The sequence below is a fragment of the Anser anser genome (genome assembly GCF_964211835.1).
Source record: "Anser anser genome assembly, chromosome: 1".
Classification (NCBI taxonomy): domain Eukaryota; kingdom Metazoa; phylum Chordata; class Aves; order Anseriformes; family Anatidae; genus Anser; species Anser anser.
In genome coordinates, this window is record NC_139720.1 from 173,149,071 (window position 1) to 173,171,290 (window position 22,220).

The window sequence follows — 22,220 nt, forward strand, 5'->3', positions numbered from 1 at the left end:
CCGATACCCCATCCGGAATCTTCTTCTTGCATCACTCCAGAGGTAACTACGCCTGCTGCTTCCCTGCCTCCCCCCGGCCGTTCAAAGGCAGCCCTTAGGGAGCGCGAGCGACCAGGAGCGCGGCGAACAGGGCCGGCAAACAGGGAGTGACGCGGGGGGAGTGACGCGGCAGTTAGCGAGGGCAGGGCGGGCAGGCAGGGCGGAGCGCTCACACCCGCCCATAGGGACAACTCCTCCAACGGCACTCTCCCGTCAGCTGGGCTGCAATGGTCTCCACCAGGCACGGTGCTTTCTCTAGGAAGTCAGTGCACACCCAGACCGACTGCCCGTCCAAACATGCGGCAGTTCAGGTCTCCGGATGCGGGGAGTGTCTGAGCCTCTTGCTGCCATCGGCGGGGGGCAGGGAGACTGCTTGCGTGAGGTGCGAGCAGGTGGACGACCTGGTCCGCATGGTGGCGGAACTCAAGGAGGAGGTGCAGAGGTTGAGGGATATCAGGGAGTGCGAGCGGGAGATAGACTGGTGGAGCGACTCCCTGCAGGACCGGAGGGAGAGGGACCAGGGTGAGACGCCCCAAAGGGGGGTGGACCCCCTGCCCTGTTGCCATCGGGCAGAGGGAGGGGACCTGCGAGTTGAGGAGGAATGGAGACAGGTCCCTGCTCGACCTCGCAGGAGATGCCCTCCCCTTCCGGCGCCGCCTTCCCAGGTGCCCTTGAACAATAGGTTTGAGGCCCTGGGGCTCGAGAGACCCGTGGGTGAGGATGAGGTAGGAAGCCTACCCGGGAGGATGCCTGAGGTGAGGAAGTTGACTCCACGCCTCAGGACTGCCTCCACCAAGAAAGAAAGAAGGGTGATTGTTGTGGGCGACTCCCTCCTCAGGGGAACGGAGGGCCCTATTTGTCGGCCTGACCCCACACATAGGGAAGTCTGCTGCCTCCCTGGGGCCAGGGTCAGAGACGTTACCAGGAAGCTTCCAAACCTGGTTCGCCCCTCTGACTATTACCCGCTTTTGATAGTCCAGGCTGGCAGCGATGATGTTGAAAAGAGAAGCCTCAGGGCCATCAAACAGGACTATAGGGGGCTGGGACGATTGGTGGAGGGAGCGGGAGTGCAGGTGGTGTTTTCGTCCATCCCTACGGGGGAAGGGAGAGGCACGGAGAGGACACGGAAAGCTCATGTGGTTAATAGGTGGCTCAGAGGCTGGTGCCAGCATAGAAATTTTGGGTTTTTTCACCATGGGGAGCTTTACTCGGCACCCGGCCTGATGGCCCCAGATGGGTCTCTATCTCCAAGGGGAAAACGGATCCTAGGCCAGGAGCTGGCGGGGCTCATAGAGAGAGCTTTAAACTAGGTAAGAAGGGGGACGGGGCTCAAACAAGGCTTGTCGGAGCTGTGCCGGGGGAAACAATGGCTAGGCCGGGGAAGAAGGCGATGGCCCAGCTGAAGTGCATCTACACTAATGCACGCAGCATGGGTAACAAACAGGAGGAGCTGGAAGCCATTGTGCAGCAGGCAGGCTACGACTTGGTTGCCATCACGGAGACGTGGTGGGACCGCTCCCACGACTGGAGTGCTGCAATGCCTGGCTATCGGCTCTTCAGGAGGGACAGGCAGCACAGAAGGGGTGGTGGTGTGGCTCTCTACATTAGAGAATCTTTTGATGTTGTGGAACTCCAGGCTGGGAATGATAAGGTTGAATCCCTGTGGGTTAGGATCCGCGGGAAGGCCGGCAAGGCTAGCATCCTGGTGGGGGTCTGTTATAGACCGCCGAACCAGGATGAGGAGACGGATGAGGAGTTTTATAGGCAACTGACAGAAGTTGCAAAATCGTCGGCGCTTGTCCTCGTGGGGGACTTCAACTTCCCGGACATATCCTGGAAACACAACACGGCACAGAGAAAGCAGTCTAGGAGGTTTCTGGAGAGCGTGGGAGATAGCTTCCTGATGCAGCTGGTCAGTGAACCTACCAGGGGTGGTGCCCCGCTAGACCTTCTCTTCACAAACAGAGAAGGACTGGTGGGAGATGTGGTGGTCGGAAGCTGTCTGGGGCAGAGTGACCACGAAATGGTAGAGTTCTCTATTCTTGGCGAGGCCAGGAAGGGGACCAGTAAAACTGCTGTCTTGGACTTCCGGAGGGCTGACTTTGAGCTGCTCAGGACGCTGGTTGGCCGAGTCCCTTGGGAGGCGGTTCTGAAGGGCAGAGGAGTCCAGGAAGGCTGGGCGCTCCTCAAGAAGGAAATCGTGATGGCACAGGAGCGGTCCGTCCCCACGTGCCCAAAGATGAGCCGGCGTGGAAGAAGACCGGCCTGGCTCAACAGAGAGTTGCGGCTGGAGCTTAGCAGAAAAAAGAGGGTTTATAATCTTTGGAAAAAAGGGCGGGCCACTGAGGAGGACTACAAGGATGTAGCGAGGCTGTGCAGGGAGAAAATTAGAAAGGCCAAAGCTCATCTGGAGCTCAATCTGGCTACTGCCGTTAAAGACAACAAAAAATCCTTTTACAAATACATCAACGCGAAACGGAGGACTAGGGAGAATCTCCATCCTTTACTGGATGCGAGGGGAAACCTAGTTACTAAGGATGAGGAAAAGGCTGAGGTGCTTAATGCCGCCTTTGCCTCAGTCTTTAGCGGCAATACCGGTTGTTCTCCGGACACCCAGTGCCCTGAGCTGGTGGAAGGGGATGGGGAGCTGGATGTGGCCTTCGCTATCCATGAGGAAATGGTTGGCGACCTGCTACGGAGCTTGGATGTGCGCAAGTCGATGGGGCCGGATGGGATCCACCCAAGGGTACTGAGAGAACTGGCGGAGGAGCTGGCTGAGCCGCTTTCCATCATTTATCGGCAGTCCTGGCTATCGGGGGAGGTCCCGGTTGACTGGCGGCTAGCCAATGTGACGCCTATCTATAAGAAGGGCCGGAGGGCAGACCCGGGGAACTATAGGCCTGTCAGTTTGACCTCAGTGCCGGGGAAGCTCATGGAGCAGATTATCTTGAGGGTCATCACGCGGCACTTGCAGGGCAAGCAGGCGATCAGGCCCAGTCAGCATGGGTTTATGAAAGGCAGGTCCTGCTTGACGAACCTGATCTCCTTCTATGACCAAGTGACGCGCTTGGTGGATGAGGGAAAGGCTGTGGACGTGGTCTACCTTGACCTCAGTAAGGCTTTTGACACTGTTCCCCACAACATTCTCCTCAAGAAACTGGCTGCTCGGGGCTTGGACTGGCGTACGCTTCGCTGGGTTAGAAACTGGCTGGATGGCCGGGCCCAGAGAGTTGTGGTGAATGGAGTCAAATCTGGTTGGAGGCCGGTCACTAGTGGAGTCCCCCAGGGCTCGGTACTGGGGCCGGTCCTCTTTAATATCTTTATTGATGATCTGGATGAGGGCGTCCAGTGCACCCTCAGTAAGTTTGCAGATGACACCAAGCTAAGTGCGTGTGTCGATCTGCTCGAGGGCAGGAAGGCTCTGCAGGAGGATCTGGATAGGCTGGAGCGATGGGCTGGGGTCAACTGCATGAAGTTCAACAAGGCCAAGTGCCGGGTCCTGCACCTGGGCTGCAACAACCCCAAGCAGAGCTACAGGCTGGGAGATGAGTGGCTGGAAAGCTGCCTGGCCGAGAAGGACCTGGGAGTATTGGTGGATAGTCGGCTGAATATGAGCCAGCAGTGTGCTCAGGTGGCCAAGAAGGCCAACGGCATCCTGGCCTGTATAAGAAGCAGTGTGGCCAGCAGGTCGAGGGAAGTGATTGTGCCCCTGTACTCGGCTCTGGTGAGGCCGCACCTCGAGTACTGTGTTCAGTTTTGGGCCCCTCGCTACAGGAAGGACATGGACGTGCTCGAGCGAGTCCAGAGAAGGGCGACCAAGCTTGTGAGGGGTCTGGAGAACAAGTCTTACGAGGAGCGGCTGAGGGAGCTGGGCTTGTTCAGCCTGGAGAAGAGGAGGCTCAGGGGAGACCTCATCGCTCTCTACAGTTACCTGAAAGGAGGCTGTAGAGAGGTGGGGGTTGGTCTATTCTCCCACGTGCCTGGTGACAGGACGAGGGGGAATGGGCTAAAGTTGCGACAGGGGAGTTTTAGGTTGGATGTTAGGAAGTACTTCTTTACCGAAAGGGTTATTAAGCATTGGAACGGGCTGCCCAGGGAGGTGGTGGAGTCACCATCCCTGGAGGTCTTTAAAAGACGTTTAGATGTAGAGCTTAGGGATATGGTTTAGTGGAGTACTTAGTGTTAGGTCGGAGGTTGGACTCGATGATCTTGAGGTCTCTTCCAACCTAGAGAAATCTGTGAAATCTGTGAAATCTGTAAAGTGCCACACCAATGTGCGGAGCATGGGAAATAAACAGGATGAGCTTGAGATCTGCATTAGGTCGCAGGGCCACGATCTCGTTGCGGTCACAGAGACGTGGTGGGACAGCTCACATGACTGGAACGCTGTCATGGAGGGCTATGTCCTTTTCAGGAAAGACAGGCTGGGGAAGCGAGGGGGTGGGGTTGCCCTTTATGTGAGGGAGCAATTAGAGTGTACCCAGCTCCACCTGGGGGAGGGTGAAGGACAAGTGGAGAGCTTGTGGGTGAGAATTAAGGGGTGGGCTGGTATGGGAGACACTGTTGTGGGGGTGTACTACAGGTCACCAGATAAGGAGGACGTGGTCGATGAGGCCTTCTGCAAACAGCTGATAGTAGCCTCACGATCACGGGTGCTGGTTCTCATGGGGGACTTCAATTATCCAGACATCTGCTGGGTAAGCAACTCGGCCAGGCACAAGCAGTCCAAACGGTTCCTACAATGCATTGAAGACAATTTTCTAACGCAGGTGGTAGAGGAGCCGACGAGGCGGGGGATGCTTCTGGACCTTGTCCTTACCAACAGGGATGGGCTTGTTAGGGATGTGAAGGTTGGGGGCAGCTTGGGATGCAGCGACCATGAGATGGTGGAGTTCAAGATGGAACTTGGTGGAAGAAGTAGGGCTAGTAGCAAGATTGCTACGCTGGACTTTCGGAGAGCCAACTTTGACCTCTTACGGGACCTGCTTGGGAGTATCTCATGGGCTAGGTTACTAGAAGGCAAGAGTGCTTGTGAGAGCTGGGCTACATTTAAACAGCACTTCTTCCAATCTCAGGATCGGTGCATCCCTAAGAGTAGGAAATTGGGGAAGGGGGGCAGGAAACCTGCGTGGATGAACAAGGAGCTCATTGACAAGATCAAAAGGAAGAGGAAGGTCTACGAAATGTGGAAAAAGGGCCTGTCCTCTTGGGTCTTCGGAGGACTATAGAAGTGTTGTCAGGGCCTGCAGGGACGCGACGAGGAAGGCTAAAGCCCACCTAGAGATGAGGCTTCCAAAAGAGATAAAAGATAATAAGAAGGGTTTTTTTTAAGTATGTAAACAGTAAAAGGAAGACTAGGGATAATTTGGGTCCCTTACTGAACGAGGGGGATGTCCTGGTAACGGGAGATACCGAGAAGGCGGAGATACTGAATGCTTTCTTTGCTTCAGTCTTTGCTTCAAGGACTACCCCCTGGGACTCCTCGACCCTGGTGTGGGGAGAAAGAGGCTGGGAAATGGAGGGCTCCCCCGTGGTTGACCCAAGGGTAGTTGGGGAGCACCTGGGTGGGCTCAACACACACAAATCCATGGGCCCCGATGGGATGCATCCACGTGTGCTAAGGGAGTTGCAGAGGTGATCGCCAAACCACTCTCTATCATCTTTGAAAGGTCCTGGAGAACAGGAGAGGTGCCTGAAGACTGGAGGATAGCCAGTGTCACTCCAGCCTTCAAGAAGGGCAAGAAGGAGGAGCCAGGAAACTCCAGGCCAGTCAGTCTCCCCTCTGTCCCTGGAAAGGTGTTGGAACAGCTTGTTCTGGATGCCATCTCCAAGCAACTGGAAGAGAAGAATGTTATGAGGAGTAGTCAGCATGGATTTACCAAGGGGAAGTCGTGCTCGACCAACCTCGTTGCCTTCTATGATGACATCACCAGCTGGGTAGATGGGGGCAGATCAGTGGATGTCATCTACCTTCACTTTAGCAAGGCTTTTGATACTGTCTCCCATGACATCCTGATAGCAAAGCTGAGAAAGTGTGGGATAGAGGAGTGGACAGTAAGGTGGGTTGAGAACTGGCTGACTGGCCGAGCTCAGAGGGTGGTGATCGGTGGTGCATAGTCTGGCTGGAGACCTGTGACTAGTGGCATTCCCCAGGGGTTGGTGCTGGCTCTGGTCCTGTTCAACATCTTCATCGACGACCTTGATGAGGCAATAGTGTCTGCCCTCAGTAAGTACACCAATGACATGAAGCTGGGAGGAGTGGCTGACATGCCAGAAGGTTGTGCCGCCACTCAGCGAGACCTGGACCGGCTGGAGAGATGGGCAGGAAGAAACCAAATGAGGTTTAATAAGAGCAAGTGTAGAGTCCTGCACCTGGGAAGGAACAACCGGATGTATCAGTACAGGCTGGGGGACCACCTGCTGGAGAGGAGCTCTGAGGAGAAGGACCTGGGGGTCCTGGTGGACAACAGGTTGACTATGTGCCCTGGTGGCCAAGAGGGCCAATGGGATCCTGGTGTGCATAAAAAGGAGCGTGGCCAGCAGGTCAAGGGAGGTGATCCTCCCCCTCTACTCTGCCCTGGTCAGGCCTCACCTGGAGTACTGTGTCCAGTTCTGGGCTCCCCAGTACAAAAAAGACAGGGATCTCCTGGAAAGAGTCCAGCAGAGGGCCACAAAGATGATACGGGGCCTGGAGCATCTTCCCTATGAGGAAAGGCTGCGAGACCTGGGTCTGTTCAGCCTGGAGAAGAGAAGACTGAGAGGGGATCTCATCAATGTGTATAAATACCTGAGGTTTGGGAGACAGAGGGATTTGGCCAACCTCTTCTTAGTGGTTTGCGGGGATAGGACAAGGGGCAATGGCCACAAGATAGAGCACAGGAAGTTCTGCACCAACATGCGAAAGAACTTCTTCACGGTGAGGATGACAGAGCACTGGAACAGGTTGCCCAGGGAGGTTGTGGAGTCTCCCTCTCTGGAGATATTCAATGCCCATCTGGATGCCTACCCGGACAGCCTGCTCTAAGGAGCCTGCTTTGGCAGGGGGGTTGGACCCAATGATCTTTCGAGGTCCCTTCCAACCCCTTCAATTCTGTGATTCTGTGAAATAAAGAAAAAAATATTTATTCTGTAAGGTAAATGAATTCTAAGTATATAATAAATGAGTAAGACCAATGATCTGTCTAGCCCAGTAATTTGTGTGAGCAGTAGAAGAAACTATGTATGGAAACCACTTTAGCTCCTAATGTAGATGTCTGAAATTGGTCAAGTAAATTTCATAGAGAAGTGCCCATATCATACCATTGATTATGAAAGATGACTATACTAACTAAAGAAGATGTGTGGTGTATTAGTTTGAAACATTAAAAATGGAACTCAGATCCATATTATAAGCTCCTAAATTTGGATGATTACATATGGAGATCTAAAACTTTATGCTAAATATATAAGCTCCCTTTTTAATTTGTTGAGTGCTACAGCTTTCATTTCATCCTAAAGTACAGGTTGGATAAATTTCTCTTTCGAGTCCATTTACCATATTTCTACTGAGTGTAATAGGAGCTCAAATGTCAAGATCACATGTAGACATTTGGGATGGAATTTAGCTCCAGAATGTAGATATATATGGCCCAAATCATTTGTTATACCAGGCATCCAGTGGTACTTGAAATACCCTGAGGTGCCCTACCTTTTTTTAGCTGCACTGCCTTCTTTCATGTTTGACATCCACATGCAAATATCTGAGGTACCCCGGGATATTTCTGGACCTGCATTGCATGTTAACGGTAAAGCAGGAGAAGTGAACTTTAGGCTAAGATTCATTCCAAAAGGAGTTAATACATTTAGGTTACTACTTATAGGAATATAGGTGTTATATATGTAACCTTTCTATATCTCTATAACACATCCAGATATGAGTTAGATAATGTGAGCTCCCATCAGAGACCTAGTCAGTATAGTAATTGAGTCTAGACACCAATTACCAAAAGTGTTTAATTTAATGTGAGGCACAGTTTTCAAGACTATCCTCACTAGATTGCTGTTGTGTATAGGAGAAGTTCAGATACTGAAATTTAGTTGATTCCAAACAACTCCAACCCTTCATGAGTTGAATCTGTCTGTTCTTGTTGCTAAGGGAATAATCTTATCTTTTGGGAGATTTAAGTCTTTCTTACCTGCACATTTTTCAAAGCAAAAGGGCAATTGCTGATTTCCTGCTTCATTTTTTACAATACTAATTGAATATATATATCATTTTTCATACCTTTCTTTTTTTTTTTTTTTCTTTGGGTGGGGGGGTGGAGGGTGGGTATGATTAACATAAAATATCCTATATTTTGTAGCATTGTTCTAAAAAAAGATTTCTAAGAAAGTCTTTTTCTTTGACCAGTTCTGCTTCCTCCAATTCAAGGAATCCAGTCACAGGACATTGAATCCCTTCCTCAGGGAAATAGTTTGATAAGCTTTTGCTTTCCAAGAGGGAAATCTTTCATAGAAAAAGTGTCTCATCTTAAGAAATTCCCTCATATATCAGTGCGTAGAGATTTGACCTAGTCTGGTCCAGAGGCTGGGAGTTAATTTTGTTTACTGTGCTTATTTTATGTCTTTGTCTTTTGTCAGATTTTCTGTTTGCTTCTTTAACTCTAACGAGAAATCCATGCATATGAAGAGAGGCTCCTAGAATAAGATCTGAGTGTTATCTGTTATACAGACAACAAATATTTTCTTTTCTTTCAAGTATTTGATTTCTGAAAGAATGTTTTATGTTTCTGTGCATAAACTTGATCTGCTTGTCTTAAACAAAAGGCGGAGGAGATATGTATGAAGTAGATTGAAAACAAATAAGGAACTATATTTGCAGTCCAAACCATAAATAAATAAACATCCTAGAAGTAGGAATCACAGTTGAATCTTTTACTAGTCTAAAGCTTTATAGCCTTTCATACTGATCCAGGTAAATACCTGTTAAAAGAAATAAGTAGGGAGAATGAAAATAATCATAGAATGTTTGCTGTGTTCAGCATGTACAGAATGCTATATTTGTTTGTTCTTTGGTGCCAAGCAGAAGGCATACCTTCCAGATAGAAGTCATCCAGATGTGACTATATCAAACTTCCAAACTTAGAGCATATTCACCTTTGGCAAGGAAAGAGAAATATGTACAAAATCTTCTTTACCAAAGCCTGACCTGAAATCTTTTCCTTCACATTTGCATCAATTAAACAGAAAGTGAAACAAACAAACAAACAAACAAAAACATTTTTCAAATATAAAAGCATGCAACATCACCACTAAAAAAAAACAAAAACAAAAACAAACAAAAAAAACAAGAAAAAACAAGAAAAAGTTATTCATTCCTTGTTTAGCAACAACTGGTCATCTTTGGGAGAAAGTAGAAACATTATTTTCTTCTGTACTCCTATACGTTACTTTACTTTACCTAGATCAGTGTGAGTATGGCTACTTTAGCATTTAACATAATTTAGCACAAAGCACAGTAGGGACAGGTCTGAATGTGAAGCAGATGGTGCTAAAGACATGATGTGTAATGTGTATACATTTGAGGGGGTTACTTTCGTCTAAATGCCTGTTACTTTCTACAGTATAATTCTGGTTTCATTTCCTCCAAAAGCAATTCCATTTTTGTGCTCCAAAAGGATTCTTCAATACAAAATGAAGTGTGTCAAATGGAGATGACTAGGGGATTCATGTCAGAAATAGACTTCTGAAAGTCAATGGAAACATACTGTTTAAGAACAAATCTTTCTTTCTCTATGGGTCAACTCATTTTAAAGAAATTTCCATTACTGAACTATCATCAAGATATGCATAAATATTATGCTTAAATATTCCCATCATATATATAGCAGTTTTAAAATTGTTCACCCTGAAAAAAAAAATAATAATAATAAAAAAAGTATTTTTCAACTTAAAATGAATTCTATGTGCCTACCATTTTGGAAAAGGATCCTATCCTGCTTATATACCAAATTAATTTAGATTAGATCTGCATTGTCTTCAAAATCTAAAGATCTAAATAAAGTGTTTTGCATTGAGACAGGTTGAAGAACTTTTTTTTTTTTTTTCTTTTTCTTTATCCTTACTGAATAGTACTGACAAAATTCAGCACATAGCTACATTTATGGAAAAATGTCAGGGAGACAGTGTCACATTGAAGAGGACTTATCAGAGTGTGACATTTGCTTGTTTCAAAGCCCTGCCAAGGGCTTTCACAGGGACAGTTTCACAAAGCTGAATGTTTTTAATAATGCAACAGGTACAGCAGATTTGGAATTGCCACTGATAAATAAACTCACTGCAGTACTGCTAATATATGATAATAGTGATAGCAAAATGCTATCCTGGGTATTCCTCACCAAAGTGTGAAGGCGTAGAGTTTCCAAGAAGGCATCCCTGTCTTGGTGGAGGAGAAAGGGCACAGACTGTCAACAGCCTCTACTAGGTTTCAAATTACTTCTTTCTTACCCCCCCCCCCCCCCCCCCCCCCCAACTCTTTTTACTTCACTCTAACTTTTGTTCCTAACACTAACTTCTTTCTTACTTTGTGTTTTTTGGTCCTTCCCCTTCCCCTTCCCCTTCCCTTCCCTTCCTCCTTTTTTCTCTTTTACTTTACTTTACTTTACTTTGCTTTACTTTACTTTATTATTTTGTTTTTTTCCCCACTAACTCCTAACACACTTTTATATCTTAACCTTATCTGTTCCCTCCCTGGGGTGATGTTTAGCATGATTTGTGTGGAGAGTTGAGTATTACAATTATATATGTTTAGCTTGTACTTCATTAAGTTTATTACCATATTCAGGCATGTGAATCTTAATATTCATTTTAAACATAGTGAAGCAAAAAGTTTCACTTAGGCACCCTCGCCTTGAAGATTCTGTTCTGCCATCAAAACAGGGCCATTCTGCCAACACAACACTTCCTCCTTCAGCAACCTCTCATACCAAGCTTGTGGACCTCCATCCACAAAGTTTGTGTAAGAGAGAAACAAGAACAAGCTGCTCAACTTCCCTTTGCCGAAAGCCAGTGCTTATCAGTGATGCTAACAAGTCTGACTATTCTCCACAGACAGCTACTGAAATCATATATTTATATTAAGTAAAAACTATAGTTATAAATGATTCATTCATCTAAAATGACTGAAAAATATGAAGACCATATTAACTGTATAATCATTATGTATTTATTAAGTAAAAAAAATGAAAAAATCTCCTGATGTGCATGTTTGCCACATTAGATATCCTTCGTTTATGCTTATGTACAAATATATGACTGGCATTAGACTGTGATAGAATAATTGACCAGTTTTAATGCTTAGCTTTTACTAAATATCAATACATCTTTGTATTTTAAAGAGTTGTCAATTACTGAATTTAAAGGAAAGCAACTTATTAGTCAAAACTTATAAGTTGTTGCAATTTAAAATGTACTTAAAATATGCAAGCACATTTCAATATTAAGAAAGACTGTTAATGTAACAGAGAGAATGCATACAGAATACATTTTATTTTCAGTAGAGAAGCCAATACAATTTGAGTGGTGTTTTTTTTGGTTGTTGTCTTGAAACTCAGACACTTATTAGTTGTTGTGAGTGTGAATGTGTTCTGGCAAGCACACCATAGTCATTAACTAAGGGATTGTACGTACAGTCTTTCAATAAAAATGTGTAGAAGGTTAATAGTAGTATAGTGTTACCAGCAATTTTAAAGTGATTTGTAGGTTAGCTTGTGAAATTATAAGTGTAATCAAAAGTTTCCCTGCACTACTGATTTATTTTTTTTTCAGTTGATTTAACTGCAGATTCCTTGGATCATTCAGTGGAGGAACCAAATGACTCAAAAATAATCATCCACACCACAGTGGATTAGTTGTTTCACAGTTTATGTATTTCTCTTCCTGCAAAATGAGGGGATAGTATGAGGTAATTGCTTACTCCAGGTTGAATGTGTTTGAGTGATTTGTTTGTTTGTTTGTTTGTTTCTATTAGCATACATGCATGTCCTTCACTACTGCTTGATTTTGAATGCACGTCATGCATTTTCAGTTGTAAATAGACGGTTATATATATGTCTATTTTTATGAGTAACTACATTGTTTGGAGAAATATTCATGATACTTTTTTCAGAAGAGTGAAAATATCTAACATGTTATAGGTGAATATAGGTCACTGTGCCAGCTGTAAAAGACAAATGTATGCATATCTAAGCATACGATGTTCATTGGTATAACCCATTCAGCTAGGGTACAGAGCTATTCAGATAATCTAGATTTTTACTAATGATACTGACCTTTGGCTATCTAACTTCCCTTTAGCATTTAAATAGATAACATGACTGATCTATAAGGTAGAGATAGCTAAAAATAACCTGATGCACCATTGGTTACAATCTGGTTGATTCTTTGTTCAGTCTAATCAGAATGGTAGGGTGACATTTTCAAGAGATTTGGGCTAGAAGCCTAGGCTCACAAACTCTGCTTCTGAATATACAGACTGCTGTGTTGGGCATAGAGTACCAGTTCAGATCGTCTTTGAGAAACCTAACACAAATAGTCTTTTCAATCCTTATTATGCATTACGCACAATTAAGCCTTCTAGTCTATATTAAAGCCTCCTCATATTAATGAGTCATTCTTCCCCCCAAATCAAAATACTTTAGTATTAAATATATATATATTGATATTCACTTTCTATCTTCAAAGTCAGCCAGCATTTTTGAGCTACTTTCTGCATAAATTAAGAAAATTCATGTCAAAACAAGACAAATGGGATGAAAATTGTGACTTTAGAGGCACTTGTGAGTTTATCCAAGTCATTTTGTAAACAAAGAAAACAATATTATGAAAGAGTTTCACTTTGAAATAAGTCTGATTAATCAATAATGAAGAATGCTAGAACAGCCAAATAATAAGTTGCTTTGCATGTTTATTCACTTTTGGGCTGAAGGGTAAGCAGATGGTTCCACAAGAACACACATGAATAAATAAAAAGAATCTTTATAAAAGAACAGTAAAAACATTTAAGAAATAACATTTTGGTCCCTTGGAAGATATTTTAGTACAAAAGAGACTCATGGCCTTTCAGTTTTAGAGGAACATTTTCTGAGACTTTTTATGTCTCTCTCTCTTGCTTGACTGCTTGACTAAAAGTATATTCTACTCTTCCCTCTAATTTAGAGAACTTTGAAGGAAAACTTTCATTGAAAGCTAAGGCATAAAAGTGAATTTAAGAAAATATTTTCAAAAATATTAATTTAGCATACAAACTGAAATTCATATGTTACATCACTTTAGATTCAGAACAGCTTTTCTATGCTGCCAAAAGCAGCATAGAAAATGGGACCAAGAAAACTGTGTCAAAATATCTGTAATCATTTACTTTGTCTTTTAATGATCATTAAAAGTAAATATATTTGGTCTTTTAACTGGCTGATATTAATGAATGTATTTTTTAAACTTTTCTTAAAGCAGAGTATAAACTTATCTTGAGAAGTACAAAAACCATGTGGTTGTCACTAACCTTCACATTTTTCAGCTACAGCTTAGCTAACAACAGAAACTCTAAAATTGTTACACCACTAGTATAAGCTGATGGAGCTTTTATTGGCACAGACAGAAAAAAAAATTAAAAAAAAGATTGGTTTGTTTTTAAAGAAAATATTCTCTGTTTTCAACATTTTAATTGTTTAACAAACTTTTAACAAAGTATCAGCCAAAATATATTTTGATGTACTACTTATTCCCTGTTTCTGTAGCCAGTAACAGCATCCAAATAGTTTCTTCTATGTTTTTTTTCAGGCCTATTGTTCTTCTGCAACTTAGTCCAAACTGATTTTGTATCCTGCCTTAAGGAAGGAGTCTGAATAGATGATATCTCAGGACTTCTTCCAACCTGATTTATTCTAAGATTATATTTTTTCTAATATTTTCTCTCCAGAAAAAATAAAAAAAAAAATCCATGTAAAATAGGAAAAATAGAAAGAAGTATCCCCTGCTGATACTCATATTCAACCACTGTAGGTCTGTGTCTTCACACAGTAACACAATAAATCCTGGTAGCAGTGTATGTTAATATCTGTCTATATTTCATGTCTTTAATTCAGAAATCAATATGTTTGGGTTGGTGATAAGATGGAGTGTATTTTTCAGTGAGGTACATCTAGGAGTGACTGTTGATATTGCTTAATCTGTTGCACAAGTGCAGGAAACGAAAAGAAGATTAGACTGGAGAGGCAGAAAAAAGAATGTTTTGGGGCTTGGAAGGTGTCAGTTAAATTGCCAGGTGGATTGATTATACACAACAGTGTAGGCATGGTACATGAAAAATAGAGTGCTGAGGAACTGACATGGGTATAGGTAAATCTTCCATGTACATTGAAACATTTTAGAACTGTTCTGTGCTGCTCAGAAGTCAGAAAAGTGTTTTATTTATGTCTCAAAAATGTCCACAAATCATTCTGCCAACTGAACAAACATGAAGGGAAGAACGCTTGTTCTTAGAAGCCTGCAAAATTGCCGAGAAAACTGGAAAACAACCCAAATCAAGAAAGAGGGTGCTTCGTTGGGTGAAAAAAATGAATATCATGTTGTTTAATTCAGCCTCTTTCTTTTATGGTCTTGTCAAATGCCTGCCCATCACAAGATGCCAGCCTACTCCATGTTGTATTCTGCTTTGTCTAAGGTATACAGTAACTCATAAATCTGGCAGTTCATTGACAGCAGTACTCTAATTTTCTCCTCAGGTTGTCCATTAAAATCTGTATAATGGTGTTACATTGTCTTGGTGCCAGATGTAATATCTAAGAACAGATAGCACTGACCTCTGAAATGTATAGAGGAAGTATTTGCATATGGCACGTCTCCACTAACACTAACAGTATATGAACAGGATTGGCTTCATTTGTCTTTTTGTATCATATGTAGTATAACTTCCAAAATAAGTTATATACCTTCTGTTCAGTGCATCTGAAGTGAAAGTGTAAGTCATATGTAAATGAATCTGCTTAATGTGGGAGGCACACAGAGTGGTATCTTCATTCTTAGGAAAATATGGCAAAGATATTATGGACAGAATACTGTTTATTCAAATAAATTTGGCATGTATTACTTCTTAACCCAGATCAAATACTTTGAACTTTAAATACTTTAATGCTACCACCATAAAAAAAATAAACACACACACACACACAAAAATCTCTTTTTCCAGTGGAAGAGATAATTAATAACTATAAACTTGTGTTTAGTATCTACCTAAGTAATCAACAGTGTTTTTAGTTTTGATGGAATTTATTCCACAGCTATGATCATTTGAATCAGCCACTCAGAATCAAAAAAGGTCGAATTGTGTAGCTAGTTGTATATCTCTGGATGATAGTTCAGCAAAGTTCCAGTTTAAAACCCTTGGGAAATGACTAGTTAAAAAATGGAAAAATAAAAATAAATAATTGGAAATAATCTTGAACTTCTTTCTGTAGTTAAGGATCAATTTTGCAGATAATCTGCCTTCTGAGAGGTTTGTCAGACTAGGCCATTGATCTGTGTATTAAAGGGCAAAACTGAAAGCAACTTGAAAATAATTCTTTCTACCATTACAGTTAGTTGTGCCCCATAATAGAAACTGGGCATTTTTAAAGGGAAGAAAAGCAATGGTTTTCATTGTTTTTGTTGCTGCTGTTGTGTTTTTGTTGTTCTTCTTTTGTTTTGCTTTATTTTTCAAGGTTGCTGCCTTTTCAGTCAAGATATTTGAGGAAAGAAATCCTTAGTTATCATTGTAAACACATTTGTTTGATGATCAGGAATAAAAAGTTAATTAGCATGGAGATCTAAACTTCCAGCCATGTGGGCACAGGCATACGTGGCTTTTCCTCCTTATCCAGCAAATGTGCCAGCAAGATCTGCAAATTATAAAACATTTTGATTATTTCTAGGTCTGTCTTGCATAGTAAGTAAGTTCTCTGATACACTGTACTAATCAAACCATTTCTATTCAGCCATATGAAGTGTAATAAAGAATGAGTCTCTTACCTATTACTTTTTCCTGTTTGCTCAAATGTTTTCATGAGTTTCTTTGCAAAACTTTGCCACTTAATTCCCTTTCAGCTTCCCAAAGAACACTTCTAATTCATGAGGGTAAAGAAGTGCTACCAGCTTTATCTTCATTAGCATGTCATGTCCTAAAAAAATTTGGCATGCAAGAATTTCTCTGTGTGAAGATTAATTCAATCATTAGACTAATGTTTGCTGTACTACAAATATCCATTTCAACCTATTGAATTTATTATCTAATATCTGTGGGCACTGATTAGCAGTTTTCCTCATTATCACACTGAACCTGCTACATAAATCATGGCCTTAAATTGTTTATAGGATTGTTCCTTGAACTTTTTTTAACCTTTTTGGCTCAAGTGCTTCAACTAGATTTTAAAAAGATAAATATTTCATTTTTCATGTTTAATCTTGACTGTAAATCAGAACAATATATGAAAACTTCTCTACAACTACATAGAAAGAGTCTCTATCTCTTCACTCAGCCTGCCTCTATACTATCAAACATGTGCGTATATTTTCAGTTTGCTAAATATTATTTTCCAGCCTCTTTCACTTAATATTTTCTCTCCTTTAAATAATAACAATTATTATTATTATTATTATTAATAATAATAATAATAAAAACAGTTGGATATGTTTTCCAGAATTATACACTGCTGTATTGGGTACAGGTGTCCAGGTGCTGGCAGTGGGGTTCTGCAGGGCTCCTCTGTGAGGAGAGTCCAGGGCTGCCCCATGCTGGACATGGCTGGTTCCAGCCAGCACCAACGGCCCCACTGCATGGCAGGATTAGGCCTCTGGCCCAGGCCCAGCAGCCAAGATGTATTTACGAAAGGGCAAAATGCTTCACAGCAGTGTAAGTAGTAAAGAAATAAGTGTGAGAAACAAGGGTGTGAACACCATGGTCAGTGAAGGGCAGGAGGTGCTCCGGGCATGTCAAGGTAGAGATTCCCCTGCAGCCTGTGGACGATACCACAGTGGAGTAGGTAATTTCCCTGTAGCCTGTGGAGATGATCACGCTGGAGCAGATATTCTCCATCCACACTGCAGCGCACAGAGGCCCCCATGCTAGAACAGGTGAATGTACCCTGAAGGAACATGCAGAGCTCTAGCTGACATCATGGGTCCTCTTCATGGGACCCATGCTAGAACTGGGAAAAAGTGTGAGGAGGAAGGAGAAGCAGAATGAAACTGTTATGGATCAGCTGTGGCACTCATTCCCCATTGTGCTGCGCCACAGGGCTGAGGTGGGAGGAGACAGAGTCAGGAATGAAGGACAAGTTGAGTTTGGGAAGAAAGGGACATGGGAGGAAAGGTTTTTAGAATTATTTTTTTCTTTCTCACCATCCTACTGTGTTTTTTTAACTGGCAATAAATTAAATTAATTTACTCAAAGTTTAGTCTATTTAGTGTGTGACGGTAAATGGTAAGTGATCTCATTGGCCAATGAGCTTTTCCATCTTACTGCCTCCCCTGTCCTATTGAGGAGTGGGAGTGAGAGAGAAACATGGTGGGGGCTGGCAGCCTGCCAAGGTCAACCTACCACAAGTGGTATATGTTGTTTAAAAACTGTTGCCTAAGAAAATAGCCTCAGAGTTTTGAGAAAAATATTATTCAGTAAATACTAGTCCTTACCAGTGAAGTTACCAGTGAGGTTAAAACATAATGTCCAGTTTTCAAACTATCCTATATTCTTTTAATTTCTAGCTTTCTGCTGTCTCGGTTTCCATTATAACTGCCTGAGGATGCTTTATCTATCTAGTCCCTACTGATGCATGTACGAGAAATTTGTCAGGTACTAACTCTGTGGCATTGTCATACAGATATATGTGAGGAGTTTTGGCAAAGGATGTCAAAACTCTTCTTAATTTTACATAATGAACTTCTGAGAAAATAATGTTTGGAATGTATATATATTTGTGTTTCAGACAAGGATCCAACCATGTCACTAAGGTTATTCCCATGAGTATAAATTTTCAGAAAAGGAACTATGCTGAAAGATCTACTTTTCTCCCCCTGCTGCCACCCAAATTTTGTTCAAGCTATTGTTGCTTCCTCAGCAAAATCTTTCTGTGCAGAACAGCAAGCTTTCTCTTAAAAGAGCTGTATTATTCTATAAGTGTTTCCTATCTAGGAAGGTAAGCTTCCTTAGTGACATATGAGAACATTGCTGGAGGCGTAAAGCCAGAGATAATTTATGTCTCACCTGTATTGGGGTCAGTGAGAAGAGGTAGCTGCAAGAAACTAGAATATATTAAACACAGTTCGTTTTCCTGTTTTCTTATGTGAAGAAGCTATAGAGAGGCTATGTCAGTCTGCCATTTCAGCATGTCTTCTTACAAAGGATGTAACCATACCATTCAAATAAACCACTTCAACAGTACAGGGCTTTGCTTTCCATATGAGTAAAAGGGAGACTGGGAAGAAAAATTGTCACATTTGCCAATCTGGGTTGCTCAATAAAAACTCTTACAGCTTCCAAGTGACCTATGCTGTGCTATCTACCATTCACCTCATTTATACTGCCTCTCAGAGATTGTTTGGAGGCTAGTTTACACAGTCAGAGTATAACAACAGCGTTTAGCAATATGTGTGTTAATTTTTTAAAGGAAAATTTTTCCTTTTAGTTGTTACAAAAAAACCACCAACTTCAAATAAAAATAGAAGTCCCTCATTACCATCATAAACCAAAATTAAGATGAGGGCACCTAAAGATATTGAAAATACATAATAATGTAACTTTTTAGATGGGTGTCTGCATTATCTGAAAACATTTTTGTAAAAATCTCACTTTCTTGCTTCAGCAAAACAAGAAACATTTATTTATTATTATTATTATTATTATTTTTATTTTTTATTTTGTAAAGCAGTGCAGGAAACGCTTCAGATGCTTTGTACCCTGTTCTCCACTCTTCCTTCCCCTCTCAACTGTAATACACTGCCATTCTTAATGGCTTATCCAGTAACTATGGAAATTAATTCTGAATGTTAAATAATGCATATCTAAACCTGAAAAATGCATTTTAGAAAATTCAAGGGCTAGAATCATTCACACTACACAAAACTATTTTTTTTTTTTTAACCCAGCAATACCACCAATACCACTATAATTTATTTCCAGGTGCGTATATGTTTATTGTATGCCTGAATCTGGAAAAGTCTTCAGATCTTTTTCTTAAAATTACTGCCCTGACATACAACTGTGAACATCTTAAAAGGAAAAACTGTAAACAGCTGTCACAGAATACGTTAATGTTTCACAAGACTTTGCTTGCAATCCTTTTTTTGAAAGTACTGTAAGAGACTCTGCTTATGTTTCCATTATGGAGAGCTTCATTCTCTGCTAAATAGCGTGTGGATCTTTTGTCCCTGGTGTTTTATTATTTCATCCTTTGGATCTATTTTTCGCTTGGTTGAATAGGCAACTATTTAACATGAGTTCGGATAACCTTTGAAAATGGCTTTTCCTGATGTTTGCTATGCAAGACCTACTCTCCAGGAAATGCAAGCAACAGCAGTCTTGAGAGGGTTTTTTGTTTGTTTTATTTTGGTTTTGTTTGGTATTTACTTTTTTTTTTTTTTTCTCCTCATCTGTGTACAAGGCATATTTAGGAGAGTAAAACTACAATTGCTTACATCACTTCCACCTTCTGTCTGTACAACTGGAAATCCAGATGTAAAATACATTAGCAGAATAAGGACATGGGAAAAAAAAAAAAAAAAGAAAAAAAGAAAGGAGTGAAATAAATGGAGCAGTCTGATTTGTGGAGTTAAACAATCTTGACTCATTATGTTATAGTACACCCTATGGGTCAGTGTCTCTGTTTTTGCATAGTCTCTTGGGACCTAGTCACCCACTGATCAGGAGTACCCTTTAGGCATGTATGTAGACAATATTGAACTCAGTGTCAATATTTTTATTATTATTATTATGGTTGAGCTAACCTGAAAGTTTTCTGTCTGTCTAGAAAAATCTTTACAGGTAAATTCCCAAATGCTACACTTCAGAAAGATTCAGCTCAGTTGTTTGAGCTTTCTAGGTAGATTATGAACTCTTGAGATAATTTGCTGAACCTATTCCTTTAAAAAAAAAAAGTAACAAATTCTTATGATCTAATTATATAACTAAAAGTATGATTACAACTGTTGTAGTTAAAATTCTAATCTTCTAATGTCATCAGGATTTTGCAAACGTTACCTGGTAGTATGGCAGTTCTGTTTTCACACAGGGTGTTTCTTCAATGAAGGAGAGTTCTGCTGCAGCAGTTTAACTTTAGACAGAAGATCGATTCCATCTTTTCATCTTTATGGTGTTCCTCAAATGGGATGAATTCTGAGCCATACTGCAAAGATAGTGTCTGACTCCCAGCAAGCAGTTAAAATTGGATTTTAGTTTATCTAGATCTGATACATGACCATGACCGCATAATTCTCTAATTAGAACTATTTAGTCTGTTAGGCTTTACGTGAAGTTCAATATTCATTTCTGTCAAAACATGATTAAAATGAAATAAAGTAGAGTTTGGAAGTCAGTAATTTGAAAATTATGGTTCTTTACCCAAACTTTCTAAACTATTTAGTTTATCACTTGATCTGTTTGAAATATAGCTGAAAAGGATGAGCACTGGATTTGTAGTTCAGGCAAATAATTTTTTTTCATGTGCTATTCCTTCTTTACAGAATTTTGAAAAGTACAATGTTGTCTGCATTGAGATCAGAAACATGGAGATGGATGGGAGTGTCAGCTGAACTGTGGTGCATGAAAAAGTGTTTCTTTAACCACTCACTAGAATTATGAATTATACAAAAAAAAAAAAACACAAAACAAAACAAACAAACAAACTCATGATGCTAAGAAACAGCATGCTTTCCTTTGTGGTATGTGTTGATCAAAATAAGAGTCTTTAAGATGAGAAAGATGCTTTATCTGTGACTACGTTATGTGAGATATTAAGGATATATATGTTGAGGAGAACATGCTATATGTTTTATTCAGTTCTGATTTCAAGTACGTCCTCTTTATTTTTTTCCCAAAATACTGTGTGTGTGTTTCTATGTATGTATTCCTAAGGTTCTCCCCTTTGAGTGTAAAATAAAATAAAAAGTAATAACACTGAAAAGCCGATGGGCAAAAATTGATTCATAAATGAGAAGGTGGCATTCATCTCGGTGCTCTTATTGGAAACCTAAATCTCAGTAAATTTGTAGCCTAAGGGTACAATGGGCTTAAAGGATTTCTGTCTCCGAAGAAAAATTAGAACGCCTTTGAGGTAAGGTAAATGGAAAAGGTTGTTTGGGCAAACGTGGAGCTCTAGCACTATTAAATGTTAAGCACCATCAGGGGGTATCTCAGTCATTAACGAGAGTGGCATGTTGAAGATTGTTTCAAGCAGGAGAAGAGTTATGGATGGCTATGTGCAGGTGGCACAATGCCACAGGGAAATTATGTCAAGCAAAAGAAGACTTTTTTAAACTTATTGGGGGGGGTGTGGGGGGAAGTACTGAAATAGTGTCCTTTCTTTACCTACTTCAGAATCTTTTCCCCAAAATAACCCTATGTTGTCTTTTAAATGAAGGAAATCTGGGACTCTAAAGTCCATTGTGCAACTTTTTATATACTAGTCAGCCTTGAGTTTTGATATATTTCTTGTTTACTTGCAGTGTAAATGTAAGTACCAATTTAATCCAAAAATAATCACGTTCACTTCAAATCCAAGTATTTAGCAGTCTTGACTGACTTGAAAGTATTTTATGGAACTTGTGTGTTAGTTTTGTATATAATTAAAAGAGATCTCAGGGGTTCTGTAAGCAGCCAGTAAGTTAAGCTATCTGGTGTGAGAATAATGTGTTGCTGTCTAGGGAAGGAAAGATTTAGGAGCCAAGCAGACAAACTAGGATCCCTGTTTCAAGCCAACAGAGCTTGAGAAGTGAGCAGACATGAAGTGTTATATCTCTAGGCAGTAGTTACCAGCTTTCTCATTACACTAGCACATCCTCCTGGCTGCTCTGCAAAATGGCCCTGAGATTAGAAGCTCTGCAGGAAGCTATCTGTGTTCTCACAGTTGGAAATATGTTGTTGGGATGACAGCAGTTACATGGAAAATGGGTATTAAGAT

The 22,220-nt window shown here is 41.5% G+C and overlaps 1 protein-coding gene across 12 annotated transcripts in view; it reads left to right on the top strand.

Annotated features, from left to right (window-relative positions):
- The window catches only part of PCDH9 (protocadherin 9), an 803,467-nt gene that overhangs the window by 453,653 nt on the left and 327,594 nt on the right, over positions 1 to 22,220 (top strand). For 2 of the 12 annotated variants that reach the window (XM_083820662.1, XM_083820646.1), the window contains exon 4: positions 11,845 to 12,077. The exons of 8 other annotated variants lie outside the window; for them this stretch is intronic. In XM_083820662.1, the coding sequence (XP_083676788.1) occupies positions 11,845 to 11,927 (83 nt within the window). In that variant the 3' untranslated portion in view covers positions 11,928 to 12,077. Of the gene's footprint in view, positions 1 to 11,844; positions 12,078 to 20,784 lie in introns of those variants that run through there. 2 more of the 12 variants (XR_014578267.1, XM_083820665.1) reach the window with 2 other exon arrangements.